At 46.9% G+C, this 24,166-nt stretch overlaps 1 protein-coding gene across 1 annotated transcript in view; it reads left to right on the top strand.

Annotated features, from left to right (window-relative positions):
• Positions 1 to 24,166, top strand: part of LOC116886977 — a 160,073-nt gene that overhangs the window by 13,554 nt on the left and 122,353 nt on the right. The window contains exons 6-13 of the mRNA XM_032888467.1: positions 442 to 580; positions 1,838 to 1,995; positions 5,835 to 5,987; positions 8,085 to 8,186; positions 11,652 to 11,813; positions 19,438 to 19,550; positions 20,366 to 20,498; positions 20,833 to 21,036. Coding sequence (XP_032744358.1) covers positions 442 to 580; positions 1,838 to 1,995; positions 5,835 to 5,987; positions 8,085 to 8,186; positions 11,652 to 11,813; positions 19,438 to 19,550; positions 20,366 to 20,498; positions 20,833 to 21,036 — 1,164 coding nt within the window. The remainder of the gene's footprint in view (positions 1 to 441; positions 581 to 1,837; positions 1,996 to 5,834; positions 5,988 to 8,084; positions 8,187 to 11,651; positions 11,814 to 19,437; positions 19,551 to 20,365; positions 20,499 to 20,832; positions 21,037 to 24,166) is intronic.

Raw genomic sequence — 24,166 nt, 5'->3', positions numbered from 1 at the left:
CAAGAAGAGTTACGAGGGCAATGCCCTAAGTCAGGTTAGAGGATCTCCCAAAGAAACCCAGGGATCACCCGACTCCATTCCCCCTGAAGAGTCAGTCAGACGCTATGGTCTGTACTTCTTTCTCCTCAGTCACGTGATAGCACATCCATGCACTTCTACATCTGGGTCTTCCACTCAGACCTGAGTCTTTTTCTTCACACACACCCCCCAGCACCTCATCCATCCCGTGCCTTTTCCACTCAAGTCCGCCACCACCGTGGGACCGGCTGGAATCGGAAGTGCTTCTTCGTTGGTCGCGGTTGGGTCTCCCAGCTCCGGACTCTCTCATTGGGAAGGTTTCTGACGTTTTAGCCCTGTCTCCCTCCTTCTTTATCACAACCAAAGGCTGGAGCATCTATAGAATCTGGGCTGACCTGTGCCCTCTTGGCTACGTCTCTCTAGGCCCTCCAGTATTTGCCCATCTCCAAAGCGCTGAGTCTGGCTGATAGGCAAGTCCCGGGATTTAGTGAGGAAAATGGGAAAGTCTGTGACACCAACCTTAACGCTGTATCTCCTGGTCCTCTGGGTCCCAGTGTTTCAGGTAAGGAACTGGCCTTTACCAGGGTGAAGGGAGGGCTGTGATTTTGTGCGTGGACTGTGACTTAGCCAGGGTTTCTATTTCTGCAACAAAACACCCTGACCAAAAAGCAAGTTGGGATGGGGTTGGGGATTTAGCTCAGTGGTAGAGCACTTGCCTAGCAAGCGCAAGGCCCTGGGTTCGGTCCCCAGCTCCGAAAAAAAAAATAATAAAGCAAGTTGGGGAGGAGAGGGTTTATTTGGCTAAGGCTTCCATATTGCTCAGAATGGGAAGGAAGTCAGAACAGGAACTCACACAGAGCAGGATCCTAGAAGCAGGAGCTGATGCAGAGGCCATGGAGGGGTGCTGCTGACTGGCTTGCTTCCCCTGGCTTGCTCAGCCTGCTTTCTTTCAAAACCGAGAACCACCAGCCCAGGGACAGCACCACCCACAATGAGCCGGACCCTCCCCGTTAATCACTAAACAAGAGATTGTTTCACAGCTGGATCTCATAAAGGCATTTTTCTCAATTGAGGTCCCCTCATTTCAGATAACTCTAGCTTGTGTTGAGTTGACAGAGACTAACGCAGGGCCTGTTTTGCACCACTCTCTTCCTAGATGCCAAAAGTTATTATACCTTTGTAATCAGTTGTAATTTGATATTAATATTTTCTGATGGAAGACGATAGTCATGACCTTCGATGTTTCTGTCTTCATCTTTATAACTAGCAGGTTAAGAGGCAAATGGACTCATTGGTTTCCACGCCTGTTTCTGTCATGCCTCCTAGGGTCCCGCGTGTCACCTCCTTAGGCCTCAGTTTACCCATCGCCATACTAATCCTTTCAGATGAAATGACTTCCGAGACTTGGCTCAGGTTTTGTGTTACACAGCTGCCAGAGGGCTTAGCCGTCAGGATCAATTTCAGTCTCTCTGCCCTTATCTTGTGTTCTGGAGAACCGAGAAGCCTGATCAGGTTTCTGCTGAGTGCCCTTGAGTGACGTTCCCATTATATACAGAGTATCCCAGGGGGCTCTAGTGGGTTTCTCTTGTGGGCTGTGGGATCACTGGGACCACTTGCACCTTCCCAGGAAAGCTCGTGGGGGCTGGAAGCTGGGTAGCAAGAAACCAGGCAGGTAAGGGGCAGACTTGCCTGGCACAGGGTCGGGCGGAACAAAACGTTCTCCACCAGCAGAGGGCGTGCTTCCAACTCTCTCCAAGGCTATCTGCTTCTCTCGGGCTCGCACTCACTGGTCTGGCTCTTGATTTTGGATATTTTTCAGGGCCAGGGAGAACAGATGCTGCGTTTGTCTTGCCTCAGCACATGACAGACAGGGATGGTCTGAAACCTCAACTGAAGCCTCTACTCTCACATTTCCACATCCCGTACGACGTGCAAAAGCTGAGGGACTCAGCCAAAGAGATGGAGCTCTTCTCCTTGGTACACAAAGCACTCTGATATAAAGGCGCCGGGTTAGAGGAAAGGCTTAGCATTTGCTACAAAGTTCCTCATTTTTTTTTTTTTTTTTTGAGATAAGATCTTATGTAGCACAGGCTGGCCTCAAAGTAGCGGAATAGCCGTGGATAATCTCGAACTCCTGATACTCCTGCCCCCACCTCCAGAATGTCTTACTTAGGTGTGTGCAGCCACATACGGCACAAAGCTGTTTCTTTCTTCTGCCAATGCTTGATTCTAGATTCTAGAGTGATACTATACAATGTAACAAGCCATCTTCCTGTTAGGAAGAGCCTCCTTCCCAGGAGAATAACAAGACCTTCTGATGAGAGGAAACCTTTTGGGTTTCTCCCCCTGTAGATTTTAAAGAAAAGGTAGGAGCACATGGGCTGAAGAAGATAGAAATGTACCCAAGGTTGGACAGACATGCCCAGGAGAGCTGTCAAGCCCTGAGTCTGAGACAGAGTGCAGCACCCCCACTACAGGCTGCCACTCCCCTGGCCCCGCCCCGTGCCTGTGCTGGGGGAGGAGTTCACTTGATAGAGTGCTGACCTTGAAGATCCACCCAGATTTGTTTCATGCCAGCATCATTTACAGAACTGGGCTTTTTGTCTGTAACCCACGTTCTTTAACCTCACTGGACCCAGCGTGATCTCATTCCTCTGGCTTTTTGGAAAATGGTGTGTCTCTTTTGCCTCTCCTCCTCCCCCTCCTCCTCCTCCTCCACTTTCTCTTCCTCCTCCTTTTGATAGTATTTTATGTAGCTCCATGTCCTAGTTATAATGGTCCTACTATTGCTGTCAGGAAACGCCATGACTAAAAGCACCGTGGAGAGGAAAGAGTTTATTTGGCTCACCGTTCCATATCACAGTCCACTGAGGGAAGCCAAGGCAGAAATTCAAACACAGCAGGAACCTAGAGGCAGAGGCCAGGGAGGGGTGCTGCTCTCTGGCTGGTTCCTCGTGCCTTGCTCAGCCTGCTTTCGTAGAGAACCCTGGACCCACCAGCCCTCACTGTAAGCAAGGCTGCAGTGAAACTACTGAACTAGACCCCTCCATGGGTAGAAAGAAAGGTTTATTGGGGATTAAGCCATCAGTGCAGTCTCTGGTTGTGAGGGGCGCAGAGAGAATGGCAAACTGGTGGCCTTGCCAGGTTTTTAAGGAGATAGGTAGCAGCCCCGGGGGTGGGGGTAGGGGGCAGTTTGAGCCAGAACAGTCTAGAAGCTGGCATGGGAACTTTGATCTGTTACAGGCTTGAGTTCATCAGGAGCTGGGTGCTTCATTGCCAGCTAGTCCGCTGTAGGAGGCAGATATTGGACAAACTGAAATGTGCCTTATAAGATTCCCGAGGAACGCCGAGCTTGGGTACCAACCCTCCTGGTGGCCCAGTCAGAGTCCATCCTGAGCTGAGCCCAGACTGTCATTAGGACATTGTCAGCAGTACTGCAGTCTTGGGGGCCTGTTTTAGACCTGACAATCACTAGTTAGGAAAATGCCCAGTGGACTTGCCCACAGCCAGATGTCTTAGGGAGGCGTTTTCCCATTTGAAGCCCCCCCCTCTCTGATGACCAGCCTGTGTCTAGCCAGCACACCCAGACTAGTTACAAAACTCATGGCAAGCGTTCCCAGCCTTGGTCTTCTTAGAGCAATGCTGTGAGAAATGTTAGCTGTGTTCCCAAGATGGTTAATCATAGTCCAGTGCACGCATGTACATGTGTGTGTGTGTGTGTGTGTGTGTTTGATATGTGTGTGTGCCTGTGGTTTGTGTGTGTGTATATATGTGTTATGTGTGTGTATGTGTATGTGGTGTGTATATATGTGTGTGGTGTGTGTGTATGTGGTGTGTGTATATGAATGTGTGGTGTGTGTGGTGTGTGTATGTGTGTATGGTATGTGTGGGATGTGTGTGTATGTGTGTTATGTGTGTATGTGTGTGGTGTGTGTGGTGTGCGTATGTATGTGTGTATATGTGTATGTGGTGTATGTGTATGTGTGTGTGGTGTGTGTGTGGTATGTGTGTGTGTATGTGTGTTATGTGTGTTTGGTGTACGTATGGGTTTGCATGTGTGTGTGTGTTTGCATTTGTGTGTATGTGCATGTGTGTGTGTGTATGTGTATGTGTGTGTGTATGTGTGTGTATGTGTGTATGTGTATGTATGTGTGTGTGTGTATGTGTGTGTGTGTGGTGTGGTGTGTGTGTGTATGTGTATGTATGTGTGTGCATGTATGTATGTGGTGTGTGTGTATGTGTGTGTGTACATGTGTGTGTGTGTGTGTGTGTGTGTGTGTGTGTGTGTGTGTGTGTGTGTGTGTGTGTGTGTATGTGTATGTGTGTGTGTGTGTGTGTGTGTATGTGTGTGTGTGTGTGTGTGTGTGTGTGTGGTGTGTGTGTGTGTGTGTGTGTGTGTGTGTGTGTGTGTGTGTGTGTTTTCTGGTGCTTTAATGCCCAAGGTCAGAGTCAGCCAACTGTAGCCTGCAGACCACCGCCTGTTTTTCCAAAATAAAGCTCCACTGGGAGCCAGCTGTCTTGGTCCCATCCCCACTACTGAAACGACACGCTACAAACCAAGTGGCTGCACCAATGGCCTCTTACTGTTTTGATGGTTGAGACATGGGGAAGGCTTTCTGGTTCAGAGATGTTACCTGTGTGTGTGTGTGTGTGTGTGTGTGTGTGTGTGTGTGTGTGTGCCTTCCTCAGTAGAGGGCAAGGGCCTCTCAAGGTCTACTCCTGTTCAGAAGAACGAGTCCTGGCTCTTAGTCCCTTCGCTAGGGGAGGTGGGCGTTAGGACTGCAGCACAGTGATCCCTGAAAACACAAATCTGCACATGCAGCCCTCCCCGTGCCTGCGAATGTGATATCAGTGGCCACTTTCACACCACGGGGCAAGCCTGAAGAGTCGTGGTCAGCAAAGCTGAAATACTAAGTGTCACAACTAGTGTGTTCATGTGTCCACGTGTCCACATGTCACACAGAGCTGTGGAATGACTGAAATGCAATTAGTGCGAGAGAGAGAGAGCACTGGTTCCACACTGGTTTAATTTTAACTAGCTGGTACTGAGATGTTGGATAGCCAAGCCTTCCTGTTAAGGGGCATTGAGATGCTTCACGTCATTGTGTAACTGTCCCAGACCCCTGTGGCTGAGCACAGTGGACAAGAAAGGAGCTGGAAGTAGGCAGTTAGCCATGTCGCCTCTGCTGGAAGGCGTGAGGCCGGAAGGAGGCAGGTCCTTAGGTTCAGTAGCAGCATCTGAGAGCTTCTCACTGTGGTATTCTGGGCAGGCCGAGGAGAGCAGGGTTTATTTAACACTCAGAAGTTCCAGTTTACCATGTGGGCAGAAAAACCCAGTAGTGATGTGGTTACATCGCTGGGGTCTTTTTCATTAGTGTTTGGATTCAAACGCAGGTCCTCATGCTTGGGCGGCAAATCTCCCCTCCTTCCTCCTCTTCCCTTTCTCCCTCCTCCCCCTCCTCTTCCTTCTCTTCCATCTCCTTTTATTTTTTATTAAAATCGAAGAGAAAAACCCCAGAGCAGACAATCTATACATCTCAGCAGGTGCCCAAGAAGGAAGCTAGAGAAAAAGGAAAACAAAACAAAACAAAACAAAACCATAGCGTCAAGTTAGACACAGAGGTGAGCTATGTGGCAGGCAAGCACCCAGCTGGCCGGGGAGGAGAGCTTTGGAGTCGGTGAAGCCCAAAGCATGTTTACAATAGACACTGAGAGAAGGAAACGAAAGCTGGGCTTCTCTGAGCACTCTGGGAAAGCAGGCACGGCGAAGCATGGTAGCTGTAGCTCGCTGCCCCTCTCTTCTCAATCCCCTTTAGGTTTCTCAAAACTTCCGAAGCATCTTCACGGAGCAACAAAGGATGTGGACATTCCCAGACCATGAGGCCGGGAGAGCCGAAGTGCAGAACCCGACTATGTCAGGACCCACAACCACCCTGAAGAAGAGAGCCACCTGGGTTCCCTTTGTGAAGGTAAGGAGGCTGCAGTGGACAGTCACCGACTGGTGATGCCAGCAATGCCGAAACCTTTCCTCCGACTGAGCGGGCACCCTGCCAACACCAGGCCTTTCTGGTCCCTTTTGTTCCCTCTCTCAGTGTCCTGCAGGACCTACGTGCCATGCTGCCTGTCCTCAATGGAGACCACTCCAAAAACCTCATCCCGAACGCTGGGTCCTTTCTGTTCCCCTCCTGCCTTTGCTCTTTGTTGAACGAAGTCACCTCACCACCTGAGCTGGAAGTTCCCCAACACCTGACACCCACTCTGTAAATCTGAATTTATTTCTTCTTTCGTTCATTTATTTATTTCTTAGATGCTTGTTATACAAGGCAGAATTTTCAAATAACCCAGACTTGTTCAGTATACCGTGTAGTCAAAGACTGCCTTCAACTCTGGCCCTCCTGCCTCACCTTCCCTACTGCTAGGGTTACAGATGTGTGCTACTATGCTTAGCTAAAACTTCCCTCAACACACACACGCATACACACACGCATACACACACACACACACACGCATACACACACACACACACACATACACACACATACACGCACATACACACATACACATATACACACACACACACACACACACACACACACACACACACACACACACACACACACACACACACACACACACACACACACACACACACACACACACACACACACACACACACACACACACACACACACACACACACACATACACACACACACACACACACACACACACACACACACACACACACACACACACACACACACACACACACACACACACACACACACACACACACACACACACACACACACACACACACACACACACACACACACACACACACACACACACACACACACACACACACACACACACACACACACACACACACACACACACACACACCCCTTTTGAGAGAGAGCCTTACTCCACAGCCCAAGTTGGCCTTGAATTCACGGCCATCTTTCTGTCTTGGCCTCTCAAGGGCTGGGAATTCCAGAGGTTTGTCACTACTCTTCAGATATTGAGAAATATAACTGATTAATATAAAGCCAACATTTTAGTTTAAAGCTAGGATGGGATTTTTACCATGTCACGCCTTCCAAGACTCTTCCAAGCGACAGACTGCTGAATTTTTGCCATTTCCTTACGTGGCAGGAGGGACAGCGGCCTCGGGCCTTTTGTGAGGGGCCCATTCACTAGGGTTCTACCTTTATGAACGCATCCCCTCCAAAGCCTTACTCACAGCATCATGCTACAGGGTGGGTTTCAACATGAACCTTGGAGAGACCCAGTCCATCCTGAATGGTGGGCTGAAAGAAAGAAAGGGACCAAAGATTGTTCTCCACCTGAGCTTGAACTCAGGAGGTCAGTGTAGGTGGGGTTGACCCTCTGTCTTAGAATTAACTTCCACGTGTAGATATTAAGGAGGTACTAGGGCAGGACAGTCAAGAGCATCCAACCTTTTGACACTAACACGTGGCATTGTCATCTACAGAGTTTGTGCTTGGGAACTGCACAATTGAGCTTAAAAAAAAAAAATCTGGTTTTGAGGAAGTTTGGCCTTTTGTGTGTGGCTGCTATCATAGCTATTCTTGGCCACAGGTGGCCACAGCCTGTCTGCTGCACACAGGGTGCACATCTCTTTGGGCTGAGATATGAATCTGAGAATTATCAACCTGTTGACGCAATTTGTAGCCATAGCACTAACTTTAGAGATACGATGTCTTAATGGGAAAGGTGAGGTTTTAACTGTAAAGTCTTCAGCGCTCTGACGACTCTTCCCCAACTTTGTCAGTACGATGCCTCCTGTCCTAGTGGCACTAGGCTCTGTCGTGCTTGTGGACTGCTCGGTATATTCCGGATGGAACTCGTATGTGGCATAGGCCAAGTGCCAACAGACACTGCTGGCCCCGTCCACTTCTCTGGGACTGGTGCAGACCCTTCCCAAGGCCCCACAAACCCCAGCAAACCTTCAAGTCGGGACACGAGAACCAGTTTGGCAGGTCCTCAGGTCTTTCTCAGTGTGGCTTTTATTGAGACCCGTGAACTTACTTATCCATCAGGTCAAGCCGAAACGTGACCCTTGGCAGAAGAAGATGCTGACCAGACTCAAAGAGCACAAAAGACTAGACGACTTAATGCACCTCCAGTCACAGTTTTTGAAGGTGAGAAAAGAGTCATATTCTATTATGGGTAAGAGGCTTGCTAAATGTCATCCTCAAAAACTATGAGATTTTCTCTCTCTTAAAAAAAAAAAAAAAAAAAACCAAAAGGAAGCAAACAAGAACAATCCATTGACATGGGTTTACTACCAAGACTTTATTTTTAAGCCTTTTTTTCTTTAAATATTTAAAAATTCATTTTTAAAGCCATGGATGTGTACCATGGCCATGCCTGTTGCCATAAAGGCCAGAAGTGGGTGTTGGGCCTCCTAAGACTGAAGTTATAGGTGATTGTGAGTGATCTGGTAGGTGCTGGGAATTGAACCTGGGTCCTCTGTTAGAGCAGCCAGGGTCCTTAACCCCAGGGACATCTCTCTGACCTCTTACTTAGAACTTTCTTTTTTTTTTTTTTTTTTTTTTGGTTCTTTTTTTCGGAGCTGGGGACCGAACCCAGGGCCTTGCGCTCCCTAGGTAAGCGCTCTATCCCCAGCCCCCTACTTAGAACTTTCTAATCTAATCAGCAAACTTTAAAAATCTAGCTAGCTTTTAGGAGAGAATAGAAATTGCCCAACTCCCTAAGTTTGGTAGAACAAGCACGCCTTTAATCTCGGAGCTCAAAAAGCCAAGGCAGATGGATCTCTGTGAGTTCCAGACCAGTCCGGTCTCCATAGAGAGTTCCAGACCAGGCAGGGTGACATAAAAATCCTGTCTTTAGACAAACAAACAAACAAAAATGTCAAAAGGAGCTGGGGCTTTGCTTCAGGATTGAGCCATACGTGGTCTTGATCCTTCTGAAACAAGGTTGGGTGCGAATCACTTCCTCAGGAATTGACTGTCTTAGCTCCTTTAAGTTCAGGGTTCGTTATTGGTAAACACGTCCACATTGTTGGGCAATGGGTCTCCAGAACATTCTCGTCTCGCAGCACTGATACGCTGCCCACATCACTGCCCACATCGAACGATTCCCCAGCATCCCTTCCCCCAGCTCTCCAAACAACCGCCCCAGTTCCGCTTCTGATGAACTTGGCTCTTTAGAAACCTCAGATGAGGCTACCCAGGCAACTTAACTGTGACTGGCTTATTTCGATGAGCACGATGTCTTTTAGGGGCATCTGTGTTGAAAAATTATCCCTTGTAAGTATTCACTAAGGTTTATTTATCCATCTGTTGATAGAGCTCACGGGAAACTGTCATGAATGAGCGCAGGGGTGCACATATCTGAAGCCCTGTTTTCGATTCTTTTGGGTGTATATCCAGAAATAGTGAAATAGCTGAATCACACATTAACTCTAACTTCCAGTCTTTGGTGTTTATTGTACCAAATAACAGTAGACAGGCGTCCCACTTTTGCAACACCCTCGCCCATTACGTCTGTCTCAGTTTTGTCAGTAGTGCCTTCCCAATGGCTGACAGGGGATCTGCATTCCTTGGGTGACGTTTTGGATACTTCCATATGCTTTCTTGGCTGTTTGTACACATATAGCCTATGATCCATAATCATATTTGGGATGTGTCTGTCCAAGTCTCTGGCCTTGATTTTAAATTTTATTCAGTAATCATGTCATGTTGTTAGATTGCAGGTGCTCTTTATATATTGTGTTTCTTTTGTCAGCGGTGTGACTAGAAAGTGTTTTTCTCCTGTCTACAGACTACTTTCTCAAAACCCAACAGTAAAAAAAATCAACCAGCCAAGGGACTAGAGGGAGGGAGGGGTGTGTGCAGCATTTAAAGGGTTTATTTCTTTTGCAATGGACCTGAGTTTGTTTCCCAGTGATGGCTACAACCATTTGTAACTCCAGTTCCAGGGGGATCTGATGCTCTTTTCTGACCTCCAGGGGCACCAGACACAGATGTGACACACATACATAAATGTGGGTAAACCACTCAAGTACATTAAGTAAAATAAATCTAAAACAATTAACTCATTAAAAATTGCCAAATCCAGTATTGTGAAGCCTTTCTGTTTTCTTCTGAGAGTTTTATATTTTCAGGGCTTAGCTTTTTGTCTGCAATTCATTGGATGTTAATTTCTGCACAGGAGAATGAAACTTCACTGCTCTGCGTTTGGCTACTTGGTTTCCATTGCTGCAAAATGTATCTTTTCCTACTTGGCAATCTTGGCATTTACCTCCGAGCTCCATCAACCTGTAGCCCTTCCTTAGCTAGTGCCACACTGTTTTGATGACTATGTGTCTAAAATGTTTTCTGAACTCAGGGAATGTAAGTCCCTCAGCCCTTTCCCCCCACCTTTAAGTTATTTGGCTCTTGGAGAGTTCGTTGAGATTCTGTGTGAATTTTATGATTTTTTTCCACCTAAACTTGCCACGCATGTCTCTGGGACTTTGACAGGATTGGAGTAAATGAGCTCTGGAATTTGTTGTGATATTAAAACGATAGCGTAGTACATGTGCCACTGAAGTGGTAGGTGGGCTCTGGGACCGCTGTACTATTATTTGTCTGCAGAAGAGAAGGGCTGTTTATTCAGCTGTTACACACTGGGCATCTCACGGCAATCCAGGAAGAAGCGTCATTGGTATTGGCGTCAGGCTGACGTGCTCTGCTCCATGTGGAAAAGTCAGAGAAAAGGGTTCACGTCTGTGTCCTTGAGAAGCATGGCTGCCTCACGCCACCCTGCCTTACCTTCATCTCCTGCAGCTCCCTAACAAAGGACAGATTTGCACCAAGAGCTGATGGGGGCTTCTCTTCTCTCACTGGTGTAGCGCTCATGAGGAGGCCTCTGAATTTTAAATAAGCCAACACATGTATCTGAATTTACCCGGTGTCAAATGGATGAGTGTAACTGGGTAACCATAATGTTCGAGTGACGTTAATCTTTAACATGGGGTCTCCTATATCCTAGTCTGGCCTCAAACTCACTTATGGAAGGCCTTAAACTTCTGACCCTCTGGCATCTACCCCTGAAGTACTGGGATCGCAGGTGTGTACCACCCAGGTTCACGTGGAGCTGGAGAGAGGCCTGGAATTGCAGGCCGGGCAAGCACTCGTTCTGCTGTATCCTCAGCCTGGATGTTTTAAATAGACGGATGTCCCACTTAGGGCTCCTTCTAGATTCTTGCTGAAGAGAAGGGATCCAGGGGCCGGTGAGGTGGCTCAATGGGTAGAGACCCTTGCTTCTGAGCACGACAACTTGAATCTGAACCCCTGAACACACATGATGGAAGGAGATAACCTGTCTCTCAAAAATCGTCCTCTGACCTGCACATATATGTTGTGACACCTACCCACCTATGCACACACACACACATGCACACACACAGAGATATACACACATGCACACACATACATGCACACGCATGCATGCATATACATACACACACATGCGCACACATGCACACACACATGCACATGCACGCACGCGTGTGCACACTAAATAAACAAGTAATTTAAAGAAGAAACAAGTGGCCTTCTTGTACCTACTAACTATCTCTTCCCCCTGCTTTATTTAAGATTTCTGACCCCGTGCGAGTCATGCAAGTACTCCAGGACCACGCTGCGAAGACAGTGCCTATGACGCCACATGACCCATCTCCCCCAACTTCTCAGGCTCCGAGTCCGTGCAACTATGACCACATCTGGAAGAATATTTATAGCAACCCCAAGCTCTACCAGGTAGGACAGGAACACACAGTCCGTTTGCCGTTTGCTCCCTTTGGCCCTGTGGGTTGCCTTTAGTAATTCACCCTCTGCGTCAAAGCTCTACTATCTATGCAGTTTAATTATATAATAACATAATATTTAATAATAGAGAAATAACAATTATATAATAATTCAGAATAAATGATAAGAGATAAGCGGTGCCACCCAGAGACAGGACCTACAGATGTATACCGTAGTACCCTCATTCTTTAACCAACGGCTTCCACAGATCCCCAGCAGCAAGGCGGGGAGTCCTGTGTTGACCAGAGCTGAGGGTCCAGCCAACAGGACCCTGTGTGCTGTTAGCAGGACAGCATTGTGTGCTATGGGAAACACCAAAAATAAGAAGAGACTTAACATAAACAGCGGAGCAAGTCCAGCATGAGGGTATCACAGAGGAGACAGTGTATGGGGTGGGGGAGAGGAAGACTCATGTGAAAGACGCTGAAGGCAAGATGGCCTTTCAGTGAAGATGGAAAGACAGGCTATGAACACCATAAACTCTAGACTCAAGAGTGCCGTGTCCTGTAAGAGGAGTGATAGATGCAGAAGGGTGTTTTAGGGGGATTTGTGAGGCAGCAGCTTGTGGGTAAATTGAAGACGGAAAAGATCAAATTTAGGGAAGCTGGTAAGAGGGCTGTTGTCTGAGAGAGGCATAGAGCCAATCAGATGACCATTGTCTGAGAGAGAACATCTCTACACAGCGTCAGTGGCCATTTTTCTCAACCTTGGTGCTCTATGCTTTTGAAACTAGAAAGCATTCTTCGTCTGTGACCTATTATCTTCCTCAGGATGGGAAGGCCCAACTGTGTTCAGAGTCTGGAAGGAAAAGAGATGGACAAAAGGAAATGGGAGAAGGGTGTGCTGGAGAGTGAGAGCGAAGGGCGTGAAGAAGCAGGGCAGAGGGGTGGTCCTGAGAAAGGGAGTGTGGTGTTGCTTTCCCTGACGCGAGTAAGGGAGTTTGTGGGTGTAAAAGGTTGGGATGCAGGCACTTGTGACTGGTTCTTGCTGGGCGAGAGAGGCCAGTGGGTGTTTGCATTCTCAAGCAGAAGGTGAGAGGGTCTATGAGGAGCTCTATGGTGACCCCAAAAGACCATGAGGGACAGCCACGTGGCCAACAGGCCCAAGAGTTCCTATCATGCAATTCCACTGCTTTAACTTCCGAACAGAACTTTAGAGTGACAAACAGTTGTAGAAAGGGGAATTGAGATGCTGGAAAAGTCCTAGATGGCCAGTCCAGTCTGGAGAAAGTAGGACTTGAAGGGCTCTAAAGTGTTAGAGTGTCTGGAAACAAACTCAAATACAGCACTCATGTGCATTTCTTAGGTTTAATCTGTTGATACAGACCTAGAGAGCGTGCAATGAGGAATGAACTGACCACATAGGTCAGAAGTAGAAGTGTCTTTCCTGCCTCCCAGATTCCCCCACAGAGCACCCAGCTATCACTATGCTCTCTCCTCAGCTGGTACCTCACCAGCGCTGAGGGCTTCTCTTGCCATTTTTCACTGTGGTATATGTCACTGTCAAGAGGACTGTATACCAGGAAGGGGACATTATATCTGACTCCTCTACTTCCTCAGCCAGACTGACAGGACAGAGGGTGGGGACGGGGCAGAAGAGACAAGGCACTCAGTGCTGGGTATCTCTGAGCTTCTTGGGTACTGGAAAAATTTACCTCAGAGGCCGATCAATCACCCTCTACCTGAGAATTCAGGTATGAACGTCTTAGGGCCTGACGGTGTCACACACTCCTATAATCCTAGCACTTGGAAGCTGGGAGCAGGAGGATTGAAGTCTCAAGGTTCTTTGCCACATAGAGAGTTCAAAGCTGACATGGGCTGTCTGAGAACCTGTCTAGAAAGAAAGAAAGAGAGAGAGAGAGAGAGAGAGAGAGAGAGAGAGAGAGAGAGAGAGAGAAAGGGAGGAAGAAAGGAAGGAAGAAACAAAGAAACAAAAAGAAAAGGAAGAAATAGAAAATCACAAGGCCACAACTAAAAATTCCTTTCCTCACTGTCTAAGAAAGCAGGGGGAGTTAAGAGTCTCAGAGGCGGGGTTGGGGATTTAGCCCAGCGGTAGAGCCCTTGCCTAGGGAGCGCAAGGCCCTGGGTTCAGTCCCCAGCTCTGCCCGGGAAAGAACTTTCCAAGCATGGGGAAGACAACATTATTCAAGATAAGAAATTCTGTGTCAGCAACAAACTTTTTTTTTTTTTTTCTTGGAGCTGGGGACGGAACCCAGGGTCTTGTGCTTGTTAGGCAAGTGCTCTACCACTGAGCTAAATCCCCAACCAACAAACATTTTTTTTAGCTGAATTTTGCAGAGTCATGATGTGTGAGCTCTCTAAGCATTTGCCACTTTACACAGAATCAAGCCCCTCAAGGACTCACGTTACCATATTAGACGTTGAATAGGTGTCCGGTGGAACCCAGATTGAGTAGTGACCGACACCTGGGAGGAGCACTGGGCTGTGGCCTGGATCTGACTCTCCGGGCTGTTTTGCAAGCACGTGGAAGTTAAGCCATTTTAGCATCTCTGTGTGGGTCAGCACCCGGACTCTGAAGTTGGCAAGGAGCAGCCAAGAACCGTGGCAAATCTCTTTCTCAAGGACGCCCTGCACGGAGGAGGGCAGATCTCAGGGCACTCTGACACCTGTGAGAGGATGAGATCTTTAGTTCGTTGTGGCGCCACCTCTGAGGGAAATTGTCCATCCCACCCCTAAAGCTTCCTTTAAGGCTTTCACAGTTTAGTACATGGTTATTTAGTTATAGTCAAGGCTTACAGAAAACTTACTGCCACTCACATCACGTGGTATTAAGGTACAGTCAACCTGATGCTTACAGTAGTGTAGGCCAATTGTGCCCACTCCATCCGTCTCTGTTCCACCCTTCTCACCAGGATCCCAGCCCGAGTTTAACTGTACCTGCCAGGTCTCATCTGGCCTTTTCCCAGTTTCCTCCTCTTTATCCTGACTCTGTCAGCCATTGGAGTTCTGGTCAGGCAAATCGCACAGATTTTACATAAGTACTGAGGACTTTACATGGGCACTGTATTATTCATGTTCACACAGCCTTGGCTGACCCAGCCGTCTCCCCAGCCTCTCCACTGTTCTTTCCAAGAGTGTGCCTCATATCATGCTACTTTCCTAGGATGCTATAGGTCACGTGGCCACCCGCGAGGAGCTCCAACCAAAGTCTTCTTTTATTAAAAACCAGGTCTAGCAACTAGGAAGAGAGTTCAGCTGATAAAGAGCTCGCCGACGAGGCCTGAAGTCCAAGCGGCACATAGTGGTGCCTCCTAGGCATCCCAGCACTGAGGAGCTAGAAGCAGACAGACTTCTGGGACTTGCTGGACAGTCAGAATAGCTTAATCAGTGAGCAAGAGGTGCCAGTAAGCGACCTCGTCTCCAAAATTAAGATGAACTGCTTCCAAAGAACACCATTCACGAATGATCTCTGGCCTCTACACACACATGAACCGCAAATCTAGACCCAGGCTCTGTGTGTGGCTCAGGAGTACATGACTGAGATCTTCTAGACCTGGACTGAGTTCCCAGCAGGGATGGAGAAAGGAACGGGCTTGCTTGTCTTAAATTTGTGTTATGTTAGAGTAGACGCAGAAGCCAAGTTCCCAGCACAGAAGTTACTTCCTCTATCAGCCACCAATGAGCATTCTGGCTCCCCCGTGCACCCACCAATGAGCATTCCGGCTCCCCCGTGCACCCACCAATGAGCATTCTGGCTCCCCCGTGCATCCACCAATGAGCATTCCGGCTCCCCCGTGCACCCACCAATGAACATTCCGGCTCCCCGTGCATCCACCAATGAGCTTTCCGGCTCCCCTGTGCATTTTGACGTGGATTAGTTTACCTGGGTATCACTTATCTTTACAATGATGCTATTGCTGCTTGGTTTCAGTTTCTACTTGCCATTAATTCCAAAGGCCGGCCTTTCTTTCCTAACACAATTCTAATTCTGAGTTGACTCCAAGGTCTGGATTTGGGAAATTAAGAAAAACATCAAGTTTGCTTATTGTTGTTACTTGATGGTGTGTGATTGAGATAGCCCTGGATCAGATGGACCGCGGATTTTAGTAAACTTTGAAAAAGACAAAATCTATTGAGCTATCTATAATCCTGATCAGGACAAGGGAGGGGCCAGCCAGGCTGTGTAGCAACTCCGGATCTCATGACCTGTTTGTCAGGTCAGTGTCCTTGTCACCTCCCCGGGAAAGCAAACACTGAATGATTTTCTGCTGGTGATGTGTAAGGAGCCTCATGGAGTGGGTCCTGGCAGGGAGCACCACATCCAGTCTGCAGCACCAGTGAGCAGCGGTAGAGCCTTTGCATGTTCTTAGCGGCCACATATCAGAGCCACCAGCCTATCACCGCTCCAGACTGACTCCAGAGATGGTTGGAGGCAACTAGTATGAGGCCCACCTGAGAGTTTAGTTCATGGCAGCACCCATAAACAAGATCGGCAAAACAAAGGACATTTTTCTTGGTGATCCCCATAAAATTCAATAGGATATTTCTTTTTAAAAATAAATATTTTCTTGGCTGGAGACATAGCTCAATGGTTAAGAACACTGGTGGTTCTTCCAAAGGATCTTGGTACAATTCCCAGTGTCCACATGGAGGCTCACAACCACCTATAATTCCAGTTCCAAAGGATCTGGCCTCTGAGAACAGTGGGCACACATCAGGTATACAGACGTCCATGCACGCAAAATACCTATACACATAGAAAATAAAATAAGGGGTTGGGGATTTAGCTCAGTGGTACAGCCCTTGCCTAGGAAGTGCAAGGCCCTGGGTTCGGTCCCCAGCTCCGAAAAAAAGAAAAAAGAAAATAAAGTAAATCTAATTGCAAATAAATAAATATTTTCAGGCTGGCAAGATGGCTGAGCAGGTGAAACTGCTTGCTATATAAAACCTGATGGCCTGGGTTTAGTCGCCAGAACCATGGTGGGAAGAGAGAACTGACTCTTGAAAGGTGTCCTATGAATTCCACATATATGATAAGACATGTCATAGACTTACACGCCACGCATGTGTATGATACACATCTAAAAATATCTGGTGTAGTAGGGATGCATATATATCATGGAAAACTTGGGAAACGCAGAAAAGTAGAAGAAAATAAGCATCACTCTTGGCTGTATAATCTGAAACCAAACTAGTTTTAAATGTACCGTTTGCATCCTGGCTACAAGGCACTTCTGCCTGGGCACAAACACTAGAAAGCCGTAGATGCTTGAGGGTGCAGAAATGTGTAATAAACCTTTCCTCTGATTCTTCTTCTCATTTTACTTTCCAACCCACTGTTTCTGCCAACCTTTAAAAAAGAAGTGAGATTTATAGTCAGTAGAAAGCCAAAACTCAATCCCCACGAGCTCAGTTATGTCGGAGAACAACTTGTTGTAGGCATGGTCAAGGGCAAAGATCTGTCTGCCTGGGGAGAAAGAGCTGACACCCTGGTCTGCCCTGCCCTGCCCAGCCCTGTGCTTCCCAGCGAGTCTCCTGTTCCCCAGAGAATCGTTCTTTTGGACGTTTGAGCATTTCCCTCTGGGGGCTGTGGTTGGGTCCCTTTTCCCAGAGGATGCTGGGCCATTGCTTCCTGCTTGCTTCCTTCCTGAACTGAAGCTGGGGGCACTACAGGCTCAGCAAGCAGAATACCCCTTACACACAGTCCTGGGAACTGCATCCGTTAAAGTTGTCTGTTGTTCATGGTAAAAGAGACCAGCAAGGGATCAAATGAATTGAAATTACACACACACACACACACACACACACACACACACACACACACACACACACACAGGCACACACAGAGACACACAGAGACACACACATAAACACACATGCACAGACACACACACAAACACACACACACGGATATACACAGACACAGACAAACACACACATACACACACACACATACAAACACACATACATGGACAGACACAGACACAGACAAGCACACACAGGCACACACACACACAAACACACACACATGGATATACACAGACACAGACAAACACACACACAAATACATACGGATATGCACAGACACAGACAAACACACACACATACAAACACACATACACGGACAGACACAGACAGACAGACACACACACACAAACAAACATACACAGACAGACACAGACAGATACACACACACAAACACACATACACAGACAGACACAGACACAGACAGACACACACATGGATATACACAGACACACACACACAAACTCACATACACGGACACACACACACACACACACACACACAGAACTAATTTCCAACTCTGTTTCATGGAGTCCTTGGTCAGATCTGTCTGTCATGATGTCTCCACAAGTGCAGCCATTATACCTAAGATCACATGGCTCTAGCTGTCTTGTTCTGAAGGAGGGTGGGGAATTGGATTTGGGAACCTACTTCTCTGGAATATTCCCAGATGTGGTAACATGACTGACACTTTGACCCTCCTTTCCCTTACCCCGCTCCATTAATCACAGGGCTACACCAGCTAGTAAGGGAGGCTTGGAAATGCCATGATCATTTGAGTGGCCTAGTGCCGGGACAGAGCGTCAGTTGCTGGAGTGAAAGAGAAAATGGGTATTTGGAACACTCGACAGCTTCTGCTGGGAGAACTGCGATCCTATGAAGCAGATACCGGAATGAGCACAGCCCAGATCGGTTTCCTCCTTAGCCTCTGCCACTGGGTCACCAGGAACGAGTGCACTTCAGGGGAATGGACTGTGTGTCTAGGGATCAAAGGGAGGGTAGCTAAGAGAGGCTGCTCAGAGGACCAAGAGCAGACCTCAGATAGCACCACCTCCATGGTGGTCCCTGGGGTCCCAAGTAGATGACCAAAGCCTTCTCACCACCAGGAAAGATGAGTGTATGAGATACTTACAAACAAGGGCCCTTGTTAAACTTGGAGCTCCAGCCAGCTATAAGCGACATTGTCTCAAAAAAAGAAGGGGGTTGTGAAGTGACTGAACAAGGCAGCTGATGTCTAACTGCAACTTCTGGCTGTGTCCACAGGAACGTGTAGACATGTGCATACATATCTTCAAGCATGCAGGCAGGCTCACACACATGCACTTATGTATACACGCATGCGTGTGCATGCACACACACACACACACACACACACACACACACACAAAGAAAGAGAGAGAGACTCAAGGGTCTTGGAACTCACTCTGTAGTCCAGGCTGGCCTTGAACTCACAGAGATCCACCTGCCTCTGCCTCCTGAGTGCTGGGATTAAAGGTGTGCACCACGACTGCCCATTGCATATATGTTCTTGGAAAAAAAAAACTTTTATCAATTTTTTTTCTGTAAAATGAATCATGTAAAACACAAGAGATGGAGTGGCTGTTGTATAGAAGCTGTCAGTCAATAAAAGAAAGATTTATCTGGTCAAAACAGTTATCCCTCATTTTTGTAGAAGTCTAGATTTTTTTCATATGCTGCTTAGGATTAAAACATGTATTAACACATCTAATATGATTTGGATCATGACATTGACGTCTATGATGACCTGTGATTTTGTTAATGTAAGTGAACTAATACTGTTTTTTTGATAGGCTGAGAATGTGAAGGAAGACAGCTTTTCAGTGGAGCCAAGTGACAATGACCCCACAAAACCACATCTCAGCCAGAGTTCAGAGGGGTCTCTCAAGCAGAAAACAGAGACAGGGTAATTACATTTCTTTATGGTGATTCATGGGAATGAGATTAAAGCTGTGGGGAAAACTGAGTGAGTGAGGAGTGTGTAGCTTAGATGTGATCTCAAAAACATTTGAAGTCAAAATAAAAGCAGAGCTGTTAACTTGTTATCTTACTTAGGGTTTTTTTTTTTCTTTTCTTTTTTTCGGAGCTGGGGACCGAACCCAGGGCCTTGCGCTTGCTAGGCAAGCGCTCTACCACTGAGCTAAATCCCCAACCCCTTAGTTAGGGTTTTATGCTGTGAACAGACACCATGACCAAGGCAATTCTTATAAAGGACAACATTTAACTGGGGCTGGCTTACAGGTTCAGAGGTTCAGTCCATTGTCATCAAGGTGGGAGCATGGCAACATCCAGGCAGGCATGGGGCAGGAGGAGCTGAGAGTTCTACCTCTTCATCTGAAGGCTGCTAGCAGAATACTGGCTTCCAGAAAGCTAGGATGAGGGTTTTAAAGCCCACACCCACAGTGACACACCTACTCCAACAGGGCCACACCCACTCCAACAAGGCCTCACATCCTAATAGTGCCATTTTCTGGCCCAAGTTTATACAAACCATCACACGTGATAACATGTTAATGTACTGAATCCATGTTTCTTCCAGAACTGTGTCTTTCCTATGCGTAACTGCTTAGTGAATTGGCTTTTTATATTTACGCAAATGGAGCAGTTATTTTCCTTCTGCCTTTCTAAAGATCCCCTTCAGTTCGGTCTCACTGGCCATTCAATGTGTAGATTTCCTGAACCAGGCTGACCCAAGAAGTGCTTATTCTTTTTCTTCTAAAGATACAATTATGGTGTGACTCTGCAACTGCTGGGCTTGAGTGACGGGACTGAGCCTGACAGGAATCCTGTCTTGACGAGAGGGGCCTACTTATCCTTCCTGTGTCTGCGCCACCTGCACATCCGGGAGCTACAGGTCAGGGATGATGGGACAACTGGCTTCAAAAAATGGAGATGTTTGATTGTCTACAACAGGGCCATCCCTGCCTTTATTAGAAATGTCTTTATGCTTTCAACTCTTGATTTTTGCGTGTGTGTGTGTGTGTGTGTGTGTGTGTGTGTGTGTGTGTGTGTGTGTGTGTAATCAGTCTCTTCCAAGGATGGTGCCCTCCTTTCTCCACAGTAGAGCTGCCCACTTGAGGTCCCCATCAAGTTTGGCTCTGTAGATCAGGATCAGGCGAAGGCTAGGCAAAGCGAAGGGCAGTGTTGTGATTGGGCAGTGTCGTGATTCTACTCTTTTTCTGTTCCAGCGCATCTGTTTGGGAGTCCTTAACTACTTCAGATCAGTTGAGCGAACTTTGACAATGAACACTTCAGGCCTTACCTTGGTTTCAGGGACCCTGGTCCCCACTCTGGGAGATAGTTCTTGGGTAAATGTGGCAAAAGGAGGCTTGAGCACCTTACAAGGCCTAGGAGCTCACCACTATGTCCATGGGACTCCTGCTGAGCACAAGGTGAGCTAGTCCACTGAGTTTTTATTTTCTGATCAGTGTGTCTTCCAGACCATGTTTTCATAGCACCTACTGTCAATTTACACAATCAAGGTCACAATAAGCAAAATAAACCTAATACAGAGAGAGTAACCATTCAGAGGTGGAGGCTGAGGGTTAGGAGCTATAGACAAGAAAGGGCAATGAATGGTGAGTAAAAACGCCTGAAGCATATTATGTGCAAATCACAGTGGAACCTGCTCCATTGTACGATTAATGTATGTTAGTGAAAATGTAGTGAAATGTACTGACTTTGGAATTACAGCAAAACTTGGTGGCCAGAGCTGAGCCCGAGGGAAACTGAGCAGGAGAGTTTAGGTTTGAGATCCTGTCTCAAAGCTAAGCAAATGAACAAGCAATCCCTGGCAGTGTCCGCTTGGTTCTCAAACCACAGCAGAAAGGAAAGAATCGAACCACCAGGTAGTTGGTATCTCGTAGTGTACAAAACTAGCAGGATCCTTCTCTCTCTTGGCCTGAGTCTCAAAAGTGTTCTCATAAAATTCTTGCAGGATTCTCTGACCATGTACCAAGTACCTTTTGGTCCCCTTTTTGTTTGCAAGCCTTTAAAAACGACACTCGACGTGGAGATGGACAGCTATAATCCCAGCACTCTGAAATACCTGGAGTCCAGGTAGAAATATCTGGAGTTTAAGATCATCTTCAGCCACATAGCTGGGGGCCCAGCTCTGGCTACATAAGACAGTCTAACCTCTGTTTCCCCAAAGACACTAGGCATGGTGTTTTATACATACCTATAATGCAAGTATTCTGGAGGTGAGGCCCAGGGTTCATGAGTTTGAGCCCATGCCAGATTGCATAGTGGGACCGTCTCAAAAATGAAGGAGTTAAAGGCAGGCAGATGGCTACTGGGTAAAGGTGGTTGCCTCCAAGGTGGATGACCTTAGTATAATCCGCAGGACAAACATGGTAGAAGGAAAAAACTGACTGCTGTAAGTTGACCTCTGACTTCCACACTTGTGATGTGTGTATGTGTATTCACACACTCTGAGGCATGAGCACCCATGCACACACATGCAATAAATACATGTCTTAAAATGAGTTAAAACTGTTAAGGTAAGTGGCATTAGGTTGACAAATATAAAAAAATAAAACTTATGAGAGCTGGAGAGATGGCTTAGAGGTTAAGGACACTGACTGCTCTTCCAAGGGAATTGAACCTTCCATGAGTTCAATTCTCCCATCAACCATGTGGTGGCTCACAACCATGTATATAACAAGATCTGGTGCCCTTTCCTGGCATGCAGGCATATATGCAGGTGGAACACTGTACACATAATAAAAAATAAATCTAAAAAATGTAAGTAAATAAATAAATAAAACTTATTTATCTTCAAACAAGTCATATTCTGAAGTGTGGCCCTCACATATGCCTTCTGTGTCTATAAAACAGGAAATTTCACTGTTAAATGCTCATATGTCCAGAACCTAGACAGCTCTCTGGGTGGTAGGAGCATAATAAGAGCTGTGTGTATAATTAGAAGTTCCCTAGTAGCTGCATTTAAAACGCGCAAAGAAACATGAAGTTAATTTTTGACATAACCCATATAACCCCATGTGAAAGATGTAATCACTACCAAAAAAAAAAGAATCAATGGTGAAGTAGTGTATGCTATCTATAAAGAGCATGTTGGCTCGAGGGCATCGTATTGGACAGGGCCTCTCTGGATATTGAGGAGTATTCTTTCCTCACCCAGTCACTTAGAGTCTTCCATATGTAGGCCAGCACTCTTCTTCCTCAGGCTGTCATGCCTCTGAGCCCCTCGACATACTCAGATCTATTCTGATCACCTCACTCCTCCATCCCTAACTCCCTTGAACTTGATCACAGGCTAGATTAGCTTATTCCTTTCTGGACCTTTGGAGGAAGCTCAATGCTCTCTTCAAACAAACATCTGTGTAACACAAATCCGTCTTTCTCTTCCCTATATTGCTCCCACTACAGCTGTGGTGATGATACTAGGCTAACAGAGTTTTTAAAAACTGTCCTTACTAAAAAGATCTTGCCCATTTTGTTTGTTCCGGGTTGGGGTGAGAAATAGAAATGAAGAAATGGAGGGGAGACAAATGCCAACTCCTCCTGTTGACTGTAGGATGAGCATCTTGGGGCTGTGTAGCATGTCATTTATGCTGTCTCTTAAGTGATAGGCATGACATCATACAAACAAACCTCCCAGCTGCTATCACTTTAATGTGAGACACATCAGGGAGTACCTTCTGTTAGGGCCTTTAATAGGAGTAAATATTTATATTAGGATATCTAGTCCTGGAGGGTGGGGTAAAGAGAAGACTGGATAACAATCTGCTGTGAAAATCTCATCAAGCCCGACTAAGCTGCTGGGAGCAAGACAAGCTATTTTACTGAATATGGTGAAGCTTCTAAGACAGATGCTTCTCCTGCCCCAGCATATTGCCTTGACCCCTGTTTTGATCCCACAAAGAAAGTCTTGGGCTACTATCAATGACTGTTTTCTCAACAACAGCCCTAGCAGAAGGAATCATCTGTGGCCTATTCCAGCCACCTTGCCATTTTATATGCCTACTTAACATGGCATGGTAGGAGGAGCTCCTGAGGAACAGCAGGCTTCTCCTGGTGTTGAACCTTGCACGAGGCTCCTGAGTCATGGGAGCCTGACAGCCTGTGGTGAGTTCAGGGGCAAACATAAGGCTGTTAAGAGGAAGTGCAGGAGGTGAGGCCTCTAGAAAGAGAGAAGCAGACCATGAGGGGTTAGGTTCTCCTTAGATGTGGGACCCAGTCCCTAAGACAGTGGGAAATGGAGAATTTTAAAGAGGAAAATGTCTCCAACATTGCTTTATAAGTTTCTCAGGGTCTTCTTAGTCTAATGTAATAATCTTGCTTGGTATTTTGCTGAAAGTTCTTGATGAGTTTCCTATTCATTACAAGATGAAGCCCAGGCTTCTCAGTGATATTTGCAAGGGTGAGCATCTTCTAGCTCCTGCCAAATTCTCCAGCTTCATTTCCCTCTACCACATTTACAGAGGTTTGACCCTCCTCTGATTTGACAGAATCATCCAGACCTCTGGGCTCCTCTGTCCTCCCATTCTCCCCTTGGTA

This window comes from Rattus rattus, chromosome 18, assembly GCF_011064425.1.
Source record: "Rattus rattus isolate New Zealand chromosome 18, Rrattus_CSIRO_v1, whole genome shotgun sequence".
NCBI lineage: Eukaryota > Metazoa > Chordata > Mammalia > Rodentia > Muridae > Rattus > Rattus rattus.
This window is presented reverse-complemented; position numbering and strand designations above follow the sequence as displayed.